A 22301-nucleotide genomic window follows, 5' to 3' on the forward strand; every position below is an offset into this window, starting at 1 on the left:
ATCATTACCTCATCATTTCCTATTATTTTACACTTATGTGGATATGATATTTTATTTATTTATTGCTTTTATACACCGAAGTTCGTTTGCACATCACATCGGTTTACAAGGAACAGATAAACTTTTTGAAGTATTAAGAAAGAATAAGAAATTGCATCTCAACATTATAAGAGACAACCACGGAGGGGGGGTTTGCAGACAGTTAGAGAGGTTAAGGGTGCGCAGAGAGTGATTCAAACAATTCAACTGCGTTTTTTATATACATTGTGTCAGAAAAGAAAATGGGTGCAACCAGGGGAAGAACTTTGTGCAGACGTTTTATCAAAAGATAATTGGGTTAGATGTCTTGCTAGGAGATCACATGATACGCTGAAGGAAGAAGACGTGCCTTCCCTTCCCTGGACATAGCCTCCTTATATCCGGCCCTATCTTAACGCCTCGGGCCATGATTTTCACCTGCTGGGGGTAATTGGATCTCTTAAAAAAGCAGTGCCGCCATATCGGAGGGTCCCGAAGGCATCGCGCACCACAAAAAAGGACAGAGATAAGGAGAAGGCCCGGGAGCTGGACCCGCTGCCTGAAGATGACGCTGGGACGGTGGAAGCGGGAATATCGCAGCTACCGAGCCTTGCAGACATGACCACGGCAGTGGTTGCAGCACTTACCCCTGAGCTGAAAAAGATCTCCGCACAGCTCACAAAGCTTACTGCAGGTATGGCTGGGCTGGAAAAAGGTTTTGTGGAGGTGGAATCGCGGGTCTCCTTGAACCAAGATGGACTCCACGCAGCGCAAGCCGAGATCGCGGCACTTAAAGAGGCAGTAGCAAAACAGTCTAACAGGCTAGAAGATTTAGAAAATCGCTCCCGGCAGTCCAACTTAAGATTCGTTGGTCTGCCAGAGGAGCTAGAGGACAACAATTTGGCCCCATTTCTGGAGAGCTGGCTGACAGAAAAATTAAACCTCTCGGATGCGCACGGCCCTCTCCGGGTGGAAAGAGCGCACAGGATCGGCCCAAGGCATGCAGACAACGCTAGACCGAGGGTGGTCATTGCAAAAATGTTTATTTTTGCACATAAAACGGCAATCCTGAGAGCAGCTAGGTGGGGCGAGCAGTTACTGCACGGAGGGTAAAAAATTTTGATCTTCCAGGACTTTTCCGCCTCCCTGTTGGCACAGCACTGAGCCCTAGCACCATACTGCTCGCGGTTAATTGAAAAAGGCCTACGAGCTGTCATCATCTACCCGGCCAAACTCCGAGTACAGACTGCGAACGGCGTTCGATGGTTCACAGAGGGGTAGATTTTCAAAAAGCGCGATTTGGCGTACTTTTGTTGGCGCATCAGGCGCCAACAAAAGTAAGCTGGATTTTAGTAGATACGCGCGTAGCCGCGCGTATCCGCTAAAATCCTGGATTGGCGCGCGCAAGGCTACCGATTCCGTATAGCCGGCGCGCGCCGAGCCGCACAGCCTACCTTCATTCCCTCCGAGGCCGCTCCGAAATCGGAGCGGCCTTGGAGGGAACTTTCTTTTGCCCTCCCCTCACCTTCCCCTCCCTTCCCCTACCTAACCCACCCCCCCGGCCCTGTCTAAACACCCCCTTACCTTTGTCGGGGGATTTACGCCTCCCGGAGGGAGACGTAAATCCCCGCGCGCCAGGACGCAACCTGGGGGCGGGTCCGGAGGGCGCGGCCACGCCCCCGGACCGCCCCGGGCCGTAACCACGCCCCCGGGCCCGCCCCCGAAACGCTATGTCCCGCCCTGAAAACGCTGCGCGGCTCGGGCCCGCCCCGACACACCCCCCTCGGAAAACCCCGGGACTTAAGCGAGTCCCGGGGCTCTGCGCGCGCCGGTAGGCCTATGTAAAATAGGCGCACCGGCGCAAAGGGCCCTGCTCGCGTAAATCCGGGCGGATTTACGCGAGCAGGTCTCTTAAAATCCGCCCCAGAGAGTTCAGCGATCCAGCAGTTCCTGCAGTCTCTGCCTGCCAGTCCAACCTCGGCGGCAGGTAACCTCCAGGCTGAAGAGACCTGAAGCCGTTTATATGGAGTGCTGGCTTTCAAGTTAATTGCTTTTCAGGCTTTGTAATTCATTGAGACCAAGTTATGAGCAAGCCAGGCAGAGATCCCCTATTGCCTGTGTCCTACCGACCCATCTCACTTTTGAATTTTGACCAAAAGCTCTTGGCAAAAATCTTAGCGGAGCGTCTGGCAGCCATTCTGCCCACAATGATTCTGCTGGGTCAAGTGGGCTTATTCAGTAAGGGGTAATAGCGCGTTGAAAATGCGCGGCCAACCCCCCGAAACTAATAGCGCCCGCAACATACAAATGCATGTTGATGGGCCTATTAGTTATTCCCTCGAGATTCACTAAGTAAAATGTGCAGCCAAGCCGCACATTTTAATTTCTGCCGGCACCGGGAAAGTATACAGAAAAGCAGTAAAAACTGCTTTTCTGTACACCCTCCGACTTAATATCATGACGATATTAAGTCGGAGGTCCCAATAGTAAAAAAAAATTTAAAATAAAAAAATAATTTAAAATCAGCCCTCGGCTTGCGGGTTGAAAACCGGACGCTTAATTTTGCCAGCGTCTGGTTTCCAAACCCGTGGCTGTCAGCGGGTTTGAGAACCGACGCCGGCAAAATTGAGCATCGGCTGTCAAACTCCCTGGCCCTCATTTGAATACTAAATTGCACACATAGGAGAATGGCCTGTGCGTGCACTGGGCGAGCGGGCGCTCACCCACTACTTTTACTATATCGGCCCGTAAGTTTTTGTACCTGAGGCAGTGGAGGGTAAAGTGACTTGCCCAAGGTCACAAGGAGCCACAGTGGGACTCACACCCTGGTCTCCTGGTTCGTAGCCCACTGTTCTAACTACTAGGCTATTCCTATTAACATACTATGTATGTTTAATGTTTTATCCACTGCCAATAATGGATATGAGTGGAATATATATATTTTTTAAATAAATTATAAGCCATCTTAGCACAGTATAGTATCAACTTTTACGTTTCCAGTTTAGCCCTATAGGAATCATAGTCACTGACTTAGTCTTATTGCAGAGACACTGCCCATCTGACCTCACGGTTAGCACTATTGATGATGGCTACCTGCCATGGAGTTTGATAACTTCTTTGAGAGGTAACTAACTTTAGAGGAGCCACATCGTTCAGAACTGTGTGTAAAGAATCCTACCACCCTGGACCTGCTGTTTCAGAGTCAATAGAAAGGATGTCTTTGAGGAAACGTTTTGCATTCCAGATCAACATCGATATGAGGTTATTTCACAGATTTATGGATTGTCGGAGGTGAGCTAGAAGTCTAAACATAAAAAAACCTTTCTAAGCCATTTAAAAATCTAAAATGCACGCATCATCTTTTATCATAAGCTATTAAAAAAGAACGCAGCAGATGTAAAAGTAAAAGAGATTCTGCGGAAATCCTTCTGTAACTGGACCCTGATCACATTTCAGAAACCTTAGGCTCATTGTCACAGGGTTGTGGACAAAACATATTCCGGGACTGGAATGAAGACTTTCCACTTCCATACAACATAAACTGCAGCAAAGAGTAGGGCTTGGCTTCTCTCATCTTCTCAGGTCAGAGATTCCGCATGTTGGCACCCATGTGCTGTTACATAAGCATAGTTCTGGATAGGGAGGGGAACCTGTGTGTATGCGGGGGGAGGGGGATGAGAGTACCCCCCCAAAAAAAAACAAAAAAAAAAAACTGCAGGAGCTAGTGCTCACGAGCCTCCTCTGAACTCCCCCCCCCCCCCCCCCCCCAATATGTCGCTTACTCATTCTCCATCCCACCTGCAAACTAGCCTATGAATTTTTGGACCCTAATCTGACCTAATACCAAGACTTTTTTTGTGTGTGTGTGTATCGATTTATTTAGAGCGAGAGAAAGAGGGAGGGCATTTGGAGCACAGCACGTTGAAACTTCAGTTCACGCCGCCCCCCCCCCACTGCACGTCCGGGCTGGAAACTACCTGTCCCAGAGTGCGGCGAGGGCGGCGGCGGCGTTAGCTTTTTCACGCCATGGGGGCGGAGCCGCCGGAGCTCCACCCCCTCGGCAGCGCGCGCGCTGGGTGGGCGGCGCCGGCAGCCGCAGGAAAGTGGAAGTGCGCGGGAGTGTGTGTGCGAGTGGGGCTCTGGAGTTTGCGGTTAGTGCCGGCGGCGGAGGAGGCGGGTCGGTAGCCTCTCCCCTCCTGTGACAGAAGGAAGGCGGCGGTGCTGCTGCCGCTGTGCGCTCCGGATTCCCGCCCGGCAGATCGCTTCCTCCCCCCCCCCCCCGCGGCGGATCGCTGTGCGCCGCTTTTCGAGGTGGTCGCCGCCGCCGCCGTCCCGCCGCAGCGCCTGAGCGCAGAGCTCCCCCTTGAGTCGCCGTGCCAGGGGCGATGCGGCTGGGGGAGGCGGCCGCGCTGTGAGGAGCATCCCTCCGCCGGAGCTCTCCCCGGCCCGCCCGGCTGTTCTCCCGGCTCCCGGACGATTAGGGGGGGGGCGGGCGGCACCGCGATGTTCCGCTGGGGCTTCAACCACTTGGTAAGTAGAGAGCGGGCCGCTGCCCTGAGCCGGCGATGGCCGGGGTCTGTTGCATGCCGCTGCGCCCCTTCCTTTTTACAGGGCTGGCATAGAGCCGGCTTGACATGTGTCCGCAGTTCCTCCTGCAAATTGCTTTTATTTCCTCGGTGCCCGTGAGGGACCGATGTGCGATTTCTCCTGCCGTGGCTTTAGCTGAGCTGCTGCTGCTGCTTTTGTTCCAGCTGTTGGAAAACACCTGGTTACCTGGAGAAAAGCAGAGCTGAGCTGTCAGTCTCGCTGCCGCTGGGGGGGGGAGGGGGCTTATGCTGGGGCATTTCTGTGGGATGAGAAGATAGGGGGGGGGAGCCTGCTCAGAGAAAACGGGAGGCAGCAAGACTGCATTCCCTTCACCTGGCATCCGTATAACCATTTCATAGGGTCACACACTCAAGCTGCCAGGTCTCTGCCACATTACCAGCGAGCGGTGAATATAGCTGGGCAGCACTGGTGCTTTTGGGAGAGAATTGCAGCTTTACTGCTGTGCCCCCCCCCCCATATCTCCCCAAAGTAAGATTTTTATACAGCCCGACAGGAATTTAGAGATGCAGTTCTGAGGCGTCTACTTTAATAGCTTCTAGGCATAACTATTGATCATGCCTCGGGCACGAGTTTCCCTGTGAATAGAAGCTAGAGATGGCTGTTGGAATTTAATGGCGCAAAGGAAGAACCTTTAAATTATACTTTTTTTTTCTTTTGCTATTTGTATTTGATTTACTTTTTTTTCTATATGCATTAAAAACAGTAGGATACAAAGTCTTCTATAAGGTCTGTATTGCTCTTGTGTGTATGAATCGGCCTTGGCTATGCTGTCTTTTAAGCAGCAATAGAATTTTCTCAGTTTAAACCATGACTTCTGTAACATGGTCTGATCTTCTAATTGTTGATCCTACTCAAACTTATTTTTTTGACCAATCTTGAATCGACTACTTTGTTCTGAATGGATAAAATGTAATTATTTCTTATAACTCTGTAATTATTAGATTTATAATCACATATATTATACCAGAATGGATAGCATGGTATTTTGTTAATCATTATTACAATCAGCGATGGATTAGCTAACTAGTAAAGTCATTTATTAAACAGTTAAAGGTGCTGAGGAACTCCAGAAGACTTATGAATTCTCTCTCTCCCCCCCCCCCCCAGATTTGAACTCAGTTACATTCTCTGCTCCTAGGAAGTCCACACAATGTATTGTTAGGATGAAGGGTAGATGCTACACACTACAACCTACAGATCTAATGGTTCCTCTCACCTCCAGCATATGATATGCTTAAAAAGATACCTGCAATTTCTTCTTTGTAAACTTTCTAGAGGCTGATTTCTTGTTAGAACTGGTCAACATTTTTATTTTTAACCAACAGGACACTAATTGGCATATATCATCTTATGAAATTTAAAATTACTGCTCATTTTTCAAAAACCAGTAATGTAATTGTTCAGAAAAGAGTAACAAAAATCATTTGTTAAGCTTTGGATATATAATGCACTCATTTTAGTGACTACACTTGTATTTCTTTCTTTTTCTTTTCTTTACATTCCAGTCTGTGGACAGCTCTGTGTTTGTCCATCATTGAAATATTTTGTTTCCTACTACATAGTAAAAATAGAATTTGTTTAAAATATAAGGGGGGGGGGGGGGAGATGCATTTTTAATCTAGTGCGCACAGAGATTTTAGAGAACAAACATTTTCTCCCCAGCTACAGAAAGAGTTGTCCTGAGATGACTTGGTGTGTTCCACGAGGTGCATAGAAAAGGCATTCACCCAAAAAAGTGAGGTTCTGTATCTGAAGCTCGTTGTGATTAAAATTCTTGATTGCTTTGTAGAAAGTAACAATTGTGACAACGTATTGATAATGAAGGCCAGTTTTGTATTTATTTTATAGAATCTGCAATGTGTGGAAAACCAGGAAACAGGTTTTACAAGATGTGTAGCTGCTGAGTTGCTGATGAGTAGATTGAACTGTCAGCACATTGGTTTCTCAGCAGCTTGTATTAATCTTCTGCCACAATTGTAAATGAACCACTAATCTTGGAACAGAAATAATTCTACTAGCTTTTGGCAAGGCGCTTCCTGTAGTATGGCACTGCAGAAAGCCTTTGGATGAGCAGTGTACTCCGCAATCCCGTCAGCTTGAGGAGTACACTGTTGAGCATATAGTTATGTGCGATGCTCACAAGTAACTGCTGTCACCAGTAAACCAGCAGGTCATACATGAGTTTGAGTATTCTACATGTTTCCCATATTTATCTGAAAATATAGGCCAGGCATTTTGGAGGAACTCCCTTCCCTCCACCTACCTTGGCGCTTCAGATCCCATGTTTCATGGGGGGTAATAAAAGTTGCAGAGGAGAGACATATGGAACTCTAAAACTTTGCATATAGCAACTTTCTGATTAGCACAGAACAAGCATTCTTGCTATACAAGAAGTATTTAACCTGCGGAAAGATATTTATCACTTGTGCTCAGCTGCTTCTGAACGTTCTAGGCACCCATGGTGCTTTTTTTTTCCTGCTGGCTGTATAACCTCGTGTCTATATATGTTAGCAGTTAAAACTAAGTAATTGTAAAGAAAAACTGGAATTCACTGCACTTACAAGGGTGCCACCACCCTAATGTGGTGGCACCCTATCTTCTTATTGAGCACCTACAAAGTTTATATTTGTAGGAGCTTTAGAATTGTGCTTTTTGTTGTCTGAAACAAAAAGGTATTCCTGTAGCTTTCGGTAAATTTAGACCCACTGCACTGTTTAATTGCATGCACTCATTCTGTGCCAGAAATACAGGTTGGGATGTGTCAGCAGTTTGGTTAGATGATGTCTCCTTGCTGACTTCTAATCAATAATTTCCATTGATACTCAAAGTGGACCATTTCAAAATAACATCAGATTAGTTAATTAAGAATCAATTTTATAACAGATGTGCGGAAACATAATTTGCTCTCCCCATAACAAAGAGAAAATGGAAAACTCTGAAAATTTTTTATAGAGTAAGTGATCAAAATAAAAGCAGCAAGTAGTTTTGGAATGAAGGAGGAAGGGGCTACTTACAGTGCAAGTAAGAAGCCCCTTTTGCTCAATATAATGTTTAACCTAGCACAGAATAAAGAGTCCATGCTTAAACCCCCAAATTATAAGCAAGTGAGGCTCACAGAATGACAGCGTTGAGCACCATGGACTAGCATCCTGTTCACCTTACAACTGGCCCTACCTAAAGCAGTAGCTCTCCGATGCAGGCTTTGAGACAGGGCAGGTTTTCAGGAGATCTAGAGGAAATAATCATATTTTGGATACTCCCAAACAAGTAAATAGTCCTTTTAGAGATGTGGAGGAAAATGTTCTCATCCAGGAAATTCTCATGCATATTTTATTTGCATATTACTGCTATTTCTAAACTGATATTAGATATATCTAATGCTGTACAGACACGCATAAGAGACAATCCCTCTTCAGTAGAGCTTACGCTCTAGGCGAGACAAATAGAGATGACGAGTCTTTGGGAAATGTATTCATTATATTTAAGCTTTTGCCTTTGGGGGAGCAGTGTCACATGAACCTGCAGCTTTAGGCTGTTGTCATCCCACCATCTGCGGAATCCCCAGTTCCCTGAGCACCCACTACCGGCCAGTGTTAAAAACTGTTCTCTCTGGGCTATAGGCGGGCCATTGGGCTGACCGTGTTTTGGTAATTCCTGTGCTATATTCTCTGCCATTTGGCTTTGAAACATCTTTCACCACTGAATGGTTTATTTGTTCACATTTCTGATTCCAGATTGAGCTCCAAAGAGAACTAAGCCCCAGTAAACCAAAATACATTGTGCAAATAAAAAAAAAAAAAGGCTGGCCTGGCACACTACCTTTGAAACAGTAAATTTAATTTGGTTCTCTGCTTCCAATCTTGATTATAGAGTTAAGTAGAATAAAATTTGCTGAGCCTAGGGTCCTGTGAAAATGGTCAGATGTACGTTTTTTTCCAAGGGAAAATTCATAATTTTACGCTCTAGCTTTATACCAAGGAAGGCTGCATTTTGTGGTTCCTGAGACTAAGGGTATAATTAAAGCTCACTCTGCAAGTCTGTATTTAGTGCTTCTGCAGATCAGGGAATAGAGATTGGCTACCAGACATGTTCTCTGTGATTGCTTAGTAGGGTGCACGTCTAAATGAATTAAATTTGCAGTATTTGGCAACACCGTGGCATGCGTGCATGCTTGCTTTAACTGTAAAGCATCAGTTCTCCACTTGTTTGTCATGGCCAGTTGGGCGGTAATGGCCATTGGGTTTGCAGCGATATAACCATGACTTGTCTGCAAAAGTTGAAGCTGTTCTTTCAGCCGGAGGAAATGTCTGTCAGCTATCTGCCGTTTCTGAATGCGGAATAAGGTATTCGCCACCTACTATGGTTGGTATTTGAAGCGTTCGACTCAGTTTCTAGAACCTCTGCATTATCCATTGGAGTGTATCAGGTGAGCTTAGGGGAGGAGAAACTAGTGGATCTCCCCTGCCTTGGGGATAGCCCATTTGGAGAAAAACTTAGGGAGACCATGGCTCAGATAAAGGATCTAAATGTGGCAATACAATCCCTTTTGAGCAGCCATTTGCATCACTACAATAAACCTTATTTTCACAGGCACCCTTTCCGGATGAACCAACATTACCATCCACAGCCTCTTCTAGTACAACGTTGGCAGCCTCTCTCTGTCAGGCTCGGGCAAAGAGAATGAAGCCAGCTCAACTGGCTCATGTTAAACCAGGGCCCAGTTCTTGATCCTGTCCCTCAATCCACACCCCTCTGGTATGGTTGGGGCAGAATCCAGCTCTTTTTGTGGACAAATGGCACTTATCACCCAGGACCCTTGAAATAGTGCACTTTGGATACCGCTTGCATTTCTCTCGACTACTGCTTCTCCCACATCATTTGGCACTTCATCCGGATCTGTTCCCTCTTCTGCAACTATGTCTAGAGGTTCAGAATGCCTACCTGTGTCACATGTGCAAGAGTTTTACTCCTGGCACTTCCTCATCCCCAAGAAATTGAGAGGTTTGCAGCTGATTCTGCATTTGAACAAGCACTTGCTTTTGAGAGAAATTCAAAATGAAACTCCCTCAGCACAAATCTTCCCTGTATTCAGAAGGGGGAATGGATGTGCATGGGGCATCTTAAGGACATACTCATCCATCATTCATATTTGTGCTACCTTTTGCTTTAAAGTGGATTCTTCCCATTACCAATACAGGGTTCTCCCGTTTGGCCTCTGTTTTTCCGCGAGTTTTCACCAAATGCTTGGCAAAGATAGCAACATATCTGTGACATCAGGAGATCCAAAGCTTTCCTTAACTGGTTAATCACTGTGTGCTCTCGGGAAGCAATACTCCAGTTCTCAGCACTAGACAATATTCTTGCTATAGAGCTTAAGTTTTCTTACCAACTTTGAGAAGTTTCAGATGCTGAAATTTTATAGGAGCATGGATAGATTCCTTACAAGAGAACATTTCTACCCTTTGCTTAAGCAACCATCATGCTTTTTGATCCACAAATTGTTCTCCTCTCAGTGATCGACAGCAAGTTCTCTTCTAGTCATGCTTGGATACATAGCAGAGGCTGTTCATGTAGCTCCTCTAACTCACATGCATGTTTGATGCCTTCAGTAGGGGTCTGCGTTCCCAGTGGGATCAACTAACACAGCCCTTCTTCAGGGCAGTCCAAATTTCCTAGGAGATGGTTTAAAAGCTTTAGTGGTGGCTCAGCCTCATGTCTTTCAAGAGGGTGCACCTCTTCATCAGCTTCCATGGAGACTGACATTAAGAGTGGGCACCTTGACAAAGTGGTAGGGAGCTCATCTCAGCTTTTGTTGAACCTAGGGCACTTGGTCTCCCAAGGAAAGGCAATATCAAATCAACATGCTTGAGTTGTGAGCAATAAGAAATTCAGTTGTGTTCTTGCATGTTCATTAGGGTAAGAGCATCAGACAGACAACCAGGTGGCCATGTTTTATGTCAACAAACAAGGATAAACTGGCTTATGGCCACTCTGCTGGGAAGTGCTCAAGGTCTGGACTTTCGAGAACTAGTCACAGATGTATAAGTTAGTCTAATAAAAAGGTATCGCTTGTTTGACCCTTAATTCTGTACATCCAGTTGGACTAACATGACAACAGTTCTTTAGTATTCATTTTGTATTTATCTATTTGAACTTTCCATTTTCTGCCTTAGAACTATACCAGTCTTCACTCCTTTGCTTAAATTGCTTCATTAAAACATACATTGGTTGTAAGATATCTCCTAGACATGTTAGTCAGCTGAACCACTCCTTCCTTTATTTAGAGTGAGTGTTTTTGGATCATATAGACTTTACATAATTGGACTTCCATTCCCACCATTGGTTTTGCATGACTAACTCACTAAATGCAGTAATTCAAGTCCTCCATTCCTGAAACATTTTTGTTTGCTGTTTTTTTTTTTTCCGTTGGAGGAAACTTTCTTTGTAAGCTAATTTATCATGAAGGATTTGAAGGTCCTTTTAAGATATTTTCTATCTACTCTTGGGATTCCAAGCCTAAGAAGTTGGATAAAGTTTTCCCAAGTTGGCAATGACATTTGCTGTTTTGTGAGCAGGACACTAGGTTGCTTGTACTTCCAACTTATACTGATGATATTAATATCCTGTTGAAAAAACAATTACTGTCAATTTGTGGTTTCAGTAATATATTTTCAACCTTTCAAGGTCACTTGGCATAATGTAGCATTGAGCACACCACTGGAGTGTGAAGAATTGTAATGGAACTTTTATATATGATTCGGTGGGACAAATGATTTTTGAGAGCCCAGGAGAATATTCCATCCTTTGGCTAGTACAGGACAAATGTGTTACTTTTTTAAAATATTTCATTGGCTAAATCAAGCAGAGTGGAAACTTATAAAAAAAAATAAAAAAATCTCCTTTTGGCAAATCACTTAAGTGGCTGTATTATAAAATAGTGTAAAATAATTCAGTGATGAGGACAGTGCAGGTGGTAGCAGGAAGGAAGCTTCATAGTTAGACTGCATGATTGGCACAGATAGATTTTAGACACGAATATTGCAGTTTTTTCTCCAGAAGACAGTGAGGAGCTGTTTGAGGCATACTTTTGTTTTATTTTTTGGAGATGGTTAAAAGTTATGGCCAATAATGCTCTTAAGACTGATGTGCTTATCTGGCAGGGGAAATTAACCCAGCATAAGAAGTGTACTCTGTTGCTTTAGCATTGTTTAATATGACCAGCGCCATTCAAACTGCTAGGCAAATATCTAACTAAATAGCATATGTACGTGCTTGTCACATGATGTCTTCAGTTGATGAAACAATTGACGTCATAACAGCTTGCGTGAACTGTTGAAGGAAACAGATCCTGAATGTGGAGGTAATCTGAAATGTTTGACATAATATCACCTTGTGCTCCTAATCCTGTGAATGAGAAGTACTGCTAGATCATCATCATCATGATGAGCAGAACGGGTAAAGCAGAGCTTCTAAGCAATAATAAGGGATTCAATAGAATGGTTATTCTCCAGAGTACAACCTGCATCATCACCCTTCTCCCCCTCCAAGGATACATGTGACGAGACTGAGGTCAGATTCATTCAGAATGTTTCTCAGGAAAAGACTCACTTAAACTGGATAAAAGGCAATGCTGTTTTGAAAAAATTTAAAGCTTATGGTTTATTTTTATATACTGTCACATCGGCATGGCCTTCACAACGGTTCACATTCAATAACATAAAAGAAATACAAAACATACAGTATAGCAAATATAGTGGCATCTAAAATCCATTAAAAAAACCCATAAAATTACATTTTAGATGCTAAAACAATAAATAATTTTTAGTGTTAATAAAAGCCAAAGTACCTGACAGTATACATGCACTAAAATACATTGCAGGAGATAAAATAATAAAACTCATAGACAAATCAGAAGGTACATATCAATGTAATAATAATAATAATAAAAAAAAAAAAAACCAGACCACAGCATATAACTTGCAGTTTAAAGTCTGTGCAGGAAATTCCAACACACTAAATTTCAAATGGCGATAGTTGAGTCATAAATTGGGCAGAGCACATCAAGGTAACGTACAATGGACAATCTTCAGGTAACAGCCCAATTCGGTTACTGCTGTACTGTATGTCCCATAACATCCCATATCTTTTCATATGCCCTTAGATTGTTCACCAACAAACTGTTTTTTGATTAAGGTGATCTCGTGTAACTTCCACTAAAGCGGCATCAGAGGTGCAGATTTCCACATATTGGCTATGGTGAATCTTGCTGCATTTAGATTTGAGGCAGTCCATATCCTCGGCAAACACAGAGCTGGCAGTCCCCGGCCTCCAGTTCCACACTCCCCAGAAAGCCTTGAACCACCATACATGTATGTAGGACCCTCTCTGCCCCGGCCTAAAGAATGAGGGCGAGAAGTTTACCTGTATGTTTCGTGCAATAATTTAAACATCAAGTCACCTGTCAACTGCAAATACATTCTCTGTGCTGCCCTCCAGTCCCTCGCACCCACCTTAAATCGACATGCGAGGAGGCAGTCCCTTCTGTCAAATGTTGCTAAAATAGCTTTCTACCTAGAAGATATGATCTTGCATCCATCATGCTCTTTATTAATATTTGCTTCAGTCAAGAAGGCCTCCTCGTAACCCTGCCAGCCCCCTCAGCTCTTGCCAAAATCTTTCTCTTTTAGGGTCTCGTCCCCCATTCTCATCCTACTGATATCGGGTTGAAGCAAACTATTTGGAACATAACCTTTTATTGTGAGGTCAAAGAGGAGATAGTGGGCATCCTTGTCTAATGCCTCTTAAGTAAGGGGAAAAACTCTTATAGTATCATTCATCAAAACCTCAGCCCTTGGGTGTGCATATAGAGCGCTTAACCTATCTATAAACTTCTTACTGAATCCGTATTTATTTAAAACTCTAACCCCTTCCCTCCCCCCCCCCCCCCCACCAGCATTTTAGCCTTTCAAATGCCATCAAGCGCAGCTCTGATTCCTGAGGGTTTATTTTTCTTTTGTAGTGATAGGTTATTAAAAGCCCTGTGCATATTGGTTACAGAGGGACCTGCCTTTTATGACCGCTATTTGATCAGCCACTCGAGCCACATATGTAAAACCTTGGCAAGGATTTAAGCATCTGCGTGCAGTAATAGGACGGTAAGAGTCAGGATCCCAATCCTTTTTATGTAATAACAACCATCATTGCATGGCTATTCCTGAAGGTACTCCAAGAGCCTTAGCCCCAGTGTAAGTGCTATCTGACCAGAACTCTTATTCTTTGGGAGGCCCTCTTCAGCTCTCTGTATCTCTAGCAGTGATACTGGCTCAGCAGGTTTCTTATTCTGTACCTCTTGGTATTGGGGAGCTTAGCCTTATCCAGCTATTTGATATTCATGAGAATATATCGCTGCTTTCTCCTGAATAGAAATTGGAGCAGATGGATAAGAGACTCTCATTAATTTCTGCAAAGTTGTATTACATGTCCCTGGTTTGTGCGTTCTCTGCTGCTGTGTTGACATCTCGATTCTTCCTGAATCTAAGGATCACATTTATCGTGAAAGGAGGGAAATAAGTTCCTCTGATGTTCCCCCTTTGCCATAAAAGTCGATCCATCATGTTGAATCAGACTGTGAACACAGTGCAGAACGTTAAGCCAGTTCTCAGTCCACTGGCCCTCCTATCTCAGCAAAAATCTCTTCTGCCCCCCCCCCCCCCCCCCAAAAAAAAAAAATATAACATGCATTGAAATGCTGACTTTGCTCAGAAGTTGTGGCGGTCCTTCACAGTCCATGTTTAACATCAGCTTCCTGATTCTCTTCTGGGACAGTCATGCATGCTGCCAGAATCTCAGCTCGCTCCCTGCCTACTGGCCCAAGACCTTGCAGAAGAGACTCCACGTCTCTTGGGAGTTCAAAAACTGTTGTACCAGTATGTAGCACTTTCAGATGGGCTTGGATACAGCAGGGCATACTGAAACCCACATTGCCTTAGCTGTGTGTTTTGTTTTTTTTTTAATTAACTTCCATAAAGCTTTGCCCCTTTCTGTGCAAGTCAGTAGAAAAGTCCTGGAGAATAAATGTACGTTTTCCTTGAAATAATTGCTTCCTGCTTTTTCTGGTGCCCTCTACCACTTCTGCTTTTGTCAGTGAAATCGTGAAGCCTCATGATCTTGGCCCTGGGTGTTTGTCATTCTTGCCAGTTTTGGATCCACTGTGAGCCGTCCCTTGCAGGTCTGAATATCTATTTGCGACATCCATGTTAGGGGTTGGGGGGAGAAGATACAGGGTTGGCTCTCTCCACAACCCCAGAGCCACAGATAATGCAAATGTTGTTGCTTGCTAGCTCTGGTTTCTAAATATTCTTGTTGTTCCGGGAGAGATTTATTACATTTTTCCAGCCTCTCAATTTTTTGATGGGCTTCTGGTGAGGGACATCTCCACCCTGTCTTGCAAGTTATCCAGCCTCTATCTTCTCAGTCACCTTGGACAACAGTTGCATAACTTTATCTATAATACTCTCCAATTTTGCTTCAAGGCTACTATGGATTAGAATTTCATTTTTTTTTTCCATCAATCTTTCACAGCATCGATTGGCTTCTATCAGAATCCCTGATTCACCTGCATACTTTTCTGTGGCAGCATTCCTGCTTTATTTTGGTTTAGCACCCTGGTAGCCCCATATCATTGGGATGGATCGTTTAGCTACCTATTTGGCCATTTTCAGACTGCTTGCAGCAATGTTAGGTATTCTTCTACTATATTTGTAAAAGGTAAGCAGGAGTCACATCAGCCTGCTCTTATTTGATACTGTTCCGTTACGTGACACTGAAAACAGCCTTTTAAAAAAATTAAAATTAATAAAAGTTTTTATTTCAGTTGAATATTTTAAAATATTAAGCTTTTTAGTCATGAAGAGTGAATTTTTTTTTCTAAATTATTAACTTTACCCCAGAACTTACCGTATCTCTTCTAGGACTGTGGTATTTATTTTAAATGCAATAAAATTGTTCTGAGGAATTATTTAGAATAGAATAATTTATTGGATGCATTTTATATGTGTATATGTTTAATTACATTTGATTTAGCCACTCTCTCAATTTCAGCTTAAAAGCAGTTACATGGATATCAAGCCAAAATAGCAGCTTGACATAGATCAATAAAATACCAAAACAAGCTAGTTACACAGACATGAACAAAGCATTCCTTTCTTTTATGTGTGATTAGGACTATGACTGTTTGTAGTGCTACTAGACACACGTAGCACTGACTGACACTTCAGAAGCAGATGGCCAATGTTCCTATCAGATGGTGACCTATCTGCAGCTTCAGTCATCTGTCACTAGTGTTGAATCATTAAGTCATAGAAATGTAAAACATAAGAGTTGGTGAGGTGCATAAGGCTTATCTAGCCTGTCCAGTTTACTTTATTGAATTTTGCCATAACTACTACAAGAATTATTCTTGATGAGAAAAAAGTACTGAAGTATAAAATACAAAGCAAATTATTAATATAAAGAACATAGTGCAAACATCCACAGCCAATGGGAGGGGGGCAGTGAGGCAGACCTAAGGTCACAAAAATAGACAAGAAAAGCTGAGATACCTCCCAGACAAAGCCGATGACTTCTGTCTGAGGGTTAAGCCTGAATTTCAGGTGGACCAGTTGGAGTAGACCTAGAGTTGTCAAGCTCCAGCAAGTCAGCATTTAAGAAGAAGGTAAGCTGATTAGGGTAAAAAAATACATAGTTCACATTCCAGTATCTAATCGGGCACTTTGCCAGATACTTAAAAACATTGCTCCCAGTTGTAACTCAGTAGGTCTTAAGAGCAGAAATTATTTCCTTCTCTGGATTGCTGCAGCCATATCTGAGAAGATCCTGATTTTACATTAAAACCCCCCCCCAAAAAAAAAAACAAAACAAAACAAAAACAAATAATCTTTGTTATAAGAAAAGTTTAGGAATCCAATTGCAATTGGGTTCCAAAGCTTATTGCACATCTAAAGTTGTGGTTTGCATTTGTCGATCTCCAGATGATTCCAGAAAAGTAGTAAAATCCAAACTTTCTGGTGAAATAGTTACAAAGCCCTCATTCACTTCTCTTTGGGTATCACTTTTTGGAAACGGCAAATAGAAAGCTTTAGAAATGGAGGGCAAGGACTCTAATGGAGTCCGAAGTACCTCCAGCAGATATTCTTTATACATTTCTTTGGCAGATGACCATTCTATTTTATGAAAATTATTAAGTCTTAGACTTTGTTTTAACACAATTCTCAAACTTTTCCATTCATCATTGTAAAGTGATCTTATCTTTAACCATAAGAGATTCATTAAGTGTGTCTGAGACACCTGTTCCAGACCCTCAACTTTCTCAGCAACATCTTTCGGTTTCTTCTGAAAGTCTGGTAGCCTCTGATCAAAATTCTATTACCAATTTGCGATATTTGAATAGATTCCTTTCCCTAGCCCCTCTACAGCCAATCAAATAATTTCTATAGAGAAAATGTGTGGTCGTTCCAAAACAAACGATATCTGTCCCTCCTGCAATGAAGAGCCCACCGAGCCTGGATCCATACTCCAGCTAATCCAGCCTACCCTGCTGCTGATGACAGATCTTGCAAAGTCTGCATTCCTGTGCTGTGGGGCTGCAAACTCACATCTCCTTTGACGTCGTCAAGAGGAGGTTACTGGAGCTCTGAGCCTCCAGCCCCTCCCAAACAGGGCCCTCAGGAACCTTCCTCTGCTCTGGGCTTAGCGATTGCTTCAAGGGCCTGGGAAGCCTCGGAAGAGGCTCTGAGCAGCCCAGTACTGGAGACGTCCAGCTTGACCGATGGCACGCCACACTACACAAACTGGTCCTGGGGTCCCGAAGGGCTGCTCATTGCCGGTTGTGAAAATGGGAGACTGAGCTTCTCTTTCCTTTTTAATCATGGTACACATTTAAAGCCAATACACTGAGGAAATCAAAAGCAGGGGACAGTTGAAATGCAGCATTCTACGTAGCATCTGCCTCCTTGCTCCATGGCTTCTTAAAATCGGTCTATACACCACTTGATATCTGGCTTTTCTTTAGCTTCTTTGCAGATGTTGTGGCTTATCCCATACCTTTGCTTCCACAATTTCCATTAAAGGCCATTCCTTGCTTTCTCTATCCTTTCAGTAAAGAAATATTTCTGATGTTACTTCCGAGTTTACCTTCCTGGAGCCTTTTCCTGTGAAACAGGTTTGCTGCTTCTGCATTTATATCTATTGAGCTAATTGCAAACCTCTGTCTTATCGTCCCTGCCTAGTGTTTCTTTCATGTATCCACACATTTATTTATTTTGTGTTTTTTATATACATTTATTTATTTATTTTTAATTTTTATATACCGGAATTCCTGTATACAATCAATACAAATCAGTCCGGTTTACATGGAACGAAAAGATTGCCCTGGTCTGGGAGGTCAGACCGGGTTTTTTTTTTACAAAGAACATTGAACAATAACATATAATACATCCTACCTCCCAACTGCTATGTGAAGAATATATTCCAGAATTGCTTAGAAAATGAAGTAGAAATATAAATATGGAAAAGCTTGGCTGGATAAATGTTCACACACTTAATACTTCTGTAGCAGATCCTAAATTCTTAAAACTCTGGTGAAACCAATTGCCTTCAAAAGCACACACACAGTGAGTTGGCCCCATATATGTTAAATTGTATCAATTCATGTAATGACAGGATCAATTCAGCAATTCCTATTGGCTCTTTTTGCTGAGTAGTGCATTTCAAAGCAAGGGCCCAACCTTCAACACAAAGTAGCTGTCTGAAGATCTCTGGGACCAAGTTGTGATAAGGCACAGAACTGGGGATGGGTATAAAATAATTGCAAAGTCCTTGAATATCCCTTGGAGCACAATTTAAGATGATTAAGAAGTGAAAGGTGTATAGCACCATCACAAAGCTACCTAGATCAGCTGTCCCTCCAAAACTGGATAACAGAATAAGGAAGCTTATCAGAGGGGGAACCAAGAGGCCAATGACAGCTTTAAAAGAGCTACAGGCTTTCATGATCAAGACTAGTGTAAATGGTGCATGTGATGACAATATCCCAAGTACTCCACAAATTTGACCTCTATGGTAGAGTAGCAAGAAGAAAGCCAATGTTTATTTTATTTATTATTTATAACATCAAAATAACAAATACAAATACCAGAATAAACATGCAAATAATAAAAATAAATATTAAAAATTAAAACTCACCTTACCACCTCCCACCTGCAACTCTATCACCCCCACTATTATTATTAGTCGTCATAGCTCATAACCATTTTATCTCATTGATTACTGAGCCACCATCCTCAGTTACCAATCCAAAACCTGAAGAATCCAGAAAAGTTCCAAAAGAAAATGTCAAGCTGAATCACCAAAATTCCTATCATTTTATCTACCTGAGAACAGCCATGTCTTTACCCTTTTTCTAAAAGTCATATAGTCTTGATCTATCTAATGATGCAGCATTCCAAAATGTAAAACCTGGTACAGAGAGCTTTTCTGTACCATACTCTTCGCACCTTCTGCCTTGAAGGATTTATAGCAAACTGCGGCCAGGGACATACTGTTTCAATCGCTCTTGACCTCTCATGACCCAAAAGATCAGTCGTCAACTTAATTTTTTTTCTCTACCCATCTCTAGTAATGTGTGCAATTTACTCAGATACTGCACTGTTTTCTAGGCCACCCAAAGATGACCCTATTAAGAGGCAGTTACAGTAATTCAACAAAGATCGACACCTGAATCATTTTGAAGGCTGTTTCCCTTGGTAGTGGGTGCAGTTTACATGCTTTCCTAAGTTTGAAGTAAACCTTTGAGTCACAATGGAAACATGGGATTCCAAATCACATTTTCTCATCATTCAGACAGGTTAATCCATGACCAGAGGGTTATGCACCTCTACCAGCAGATAGAGATGAAGCAAAGAGTAGCAAATCACCTGGACCAGATGGTATGCACCCCAGAGTTCTTAAGGAACTAAAAAATGAAATTTCTGATCTGTTAGTTAAAATTTGTTACCTATCATTAAAATCATCCATTGTACATGAAGACTGGAGGGTGGCCAGTGTAACCCCAATATTTAAAAAGGGCTCCAGGGGCGATCCAGGAAACTATAGAACAATGAGCCTGACTTCAGTGCTGGGAAAATAGTGGAAACTATTCTAAAGATTTCTAAAGATCAAAATTACAGAGCATATAGAAAGACATGGCTTAATGGAACACAGTCAACATGGATTTACCCAAGGGAAGTCTTGCCTCACAAATCTTCATTTTTTTGAAGGGGTTAATAAACATGTGGATAAAGGTGAGCCAGTAGTTGTAATGTATTTGGATTTTCAGAAGGCATTTTACAAAGCCCCTCATGAAAGGCTTCTAAGGAAACTAAAAAGTCATGGGATAGGAGGCAGTGTCCTTTCGTGGATTACAAACTGGTTGAAAGAAAACAGAGTAGGACTAAATGGTCAATTTTCTCAGTGGAAAAGGGTAATCAATGGAGTGCCTCAGGGATCTCTACTGGGATGATACAAAATTATTCAGAGTAGTTAAATCACATGCGGATTGTGATAAATCGCAGGAGTACCTTGTGAGACTGGAAGATTGGGCATCCAAATGGCAGATGAAATTTAATGTGAACAAGTGTAAGGTAATGCATATAGGGAAAAATAACCCATGCTGTAGTTATACCGCTCCATATTAAGAGCTACCACCCAGGAAAAAGATCTAGGCGTCCATAGTGGATAATACATTGAAATCATCAGCTCAGTGTGCTGCAACAGTCAAAGCAAACAGTGTTAGGAATTATTAGGAAGGGAATGGTGAATAAAACAGAAAATATCATCATGCCTCTGTATCGCTCCATGGTGAGACCACACCTTGAATACTATGTACAATTCTGGTCGCCACATCTCAAAAAAAATAAATATAGTTGCGATGGAGTTAGTTTACAGAGAAGTCTGACCAAAATGATAAAGGGGGTGGAACATCTCCCCTATGAGGAAAGGCTAAAGAGGTTAGGACTCTTCAGCTTCGAGAAGAGACTGCTGAGCAGTATATGATAGTCTTTTAAAATTATGAAAGTCTAGAACAGGTAAATGTGAATTGGTTATTTACTCTCTCAGATAGTAGAAGGATTAGGGGGCACTCTGAGGTTAGCAAATATTACATTTAAAATTAATTGGAGAAAATTCTTTTTCACGCAACACACAATTAAGCTCTGGAATTTGTATAGCTGGGTTTAAAACAGGTTTGGATAAGTTCATGGAGAAGTCCATTAACTGCTATTAATCAAGCTGTCTTAGAGTAGCCACTGCTATTACTGGCATCAGTAACATGGAATCTACTTAATGTTTGGGTACATGCTAGATACTTGTAGCCTGGATTGGCCACTGTTGGAAATAGTATGCTGGGCTTGATGGATCCTTGGTCTGACCCAGTAAGGCAGTTTAAGTTAAAGCTAATGTCACAGTATATATACCCTAGCATTGACATCAGTTTGCCAGTATTTGTCTCCAGCAGATGGTGGAAGTGCATCGCCCTACTGGGAATTGCTTGGGTTTTTTTTTTTTTTTTTAAATAAATAAAAATGAGATTAATTACACATCACTTCTCCTGAGGTAATACCTTGTGGTTCCTCCCTCAGTTGAGTTCTCCTGAGGTGATATTGATGATCCCTTTCTCAGTCGAGTGCCTTGGACCAATAGTCTGTTTTCTATTCTGGACTTAGCTGCCAGGAAAGAATCAGCTGAGAGGCTAGCAGATACAGAAAGTAGAGTGCGGCGGTAAAGGCATTAGCCCTCTCCCCCTGCAACCGGAGATTAACTCTGTACTCGGCTGGGACAGGCTGAGCTCAGGTAAGGAGATGGTTAAAAAAAAAAAAATACATACGTACGAGAATTTTTTAGGGATTCCTCTCCTCCTCTTTTGGTCTGGTCTCTGAGTCTCAGCATGCCGATCCAACATTCGTTCCTGTGTCTGTGAGGGGATTGGGGCTTCGTGGCAGTTTTGCTGGGTTGAGCAGCCTTTTGGCTAGACCCCGCTCTCAGGTTTCTCTTGAGACGCTGTGCGGTAGACTGTGTGGTGTTTGCACACCATCTTCTACGCAAGTCTTTCGTGAAACAGTGACTGTTCACGCCTAAGCATTCAGGTTGAGCGTCCATCTGGACTGTGTGGATTGGGCATCCAAATTTTGGGCATCTGTAATTAGAGCGTTCATCGGATCCTAGTGGCTAAGTTCTTCATCCTTGTGAGAGTACGTGCTTATGGGACATCCTATCTCAAATATAGGCATCCTGTTTTTTGAGCGCCCTGCCCCCAGGCTTGCCTTGTATGGACACTCAGTTGGATGCACAATTGTCAGATGCTTGTTTGTAAGTGTGCTGCTAGTGGTAGTGGATGGCTTATCCATGGCGCCAGTAGCAATCAAACTTAAGTGCCTTGTGGTTTTCACTTCTTCCCGTATTTGGGCATCATAGCAGGGTATCTCCTCTAATTTTGGCAGCACTGCCTGGAGGCTCAGGGAGAATTGTCTCCAACTGATTTTGCTAAACACGGACCTTCCCAGCAGGAAGTGGTAATGGGATTGGAGGGGGATCTGTCAGACGTTTTGCCTGGTTTTGAGGCTTCCCTAAATGGATTTTCAGCA

General features: G+C 43.0%; 1 protein-coding gene across 4 annotated transcripts in view; it reads left to right on the forward strand.

The window, feature by feature from the left end:
- The first annotated feature begins 4101 nt into the window (after nt 1-4101).
- The window catches only part of ATP11C (ATPase phospholipid transporting 11C), a 365103-nt gene continuing 346903 nt past the window's right edge, over nt 4102-22301 (forward strand). For all 4 annotated transcript variants that reach the window (XM_029607769.1, XM_029607770.1, XM_029607772.1 and 1 more), the window contains exon 1: nt 4102-4548. Coding sequence is in view for 1 of the 4 variants with exons in the window: in XM_029607770.1 (XP_029463630.1) it covers nt 4522-4548 (27 nt within the window). In the remaining 3 variants the exon portion in view is untranslated. The remainder of the gene's footprint in view (nt 4549-22301) is intronic.

The sequence above is a fragment of the Rhinatrema bivittatum genome, chromosome 6, assembly GCF_901001135.1.
Source record: "Rhinatrema bivittatum chromosome 6, aRhiBiv1.1, whole genome shotgun sequence".
Classification (NCBI taxonomy): Eukaryota; Metazoa; Chordata; class Amphibia; order Gymnophiona; family Rhinatrematidae; genus Rhinatrema; species Rhinatrema bivittatum.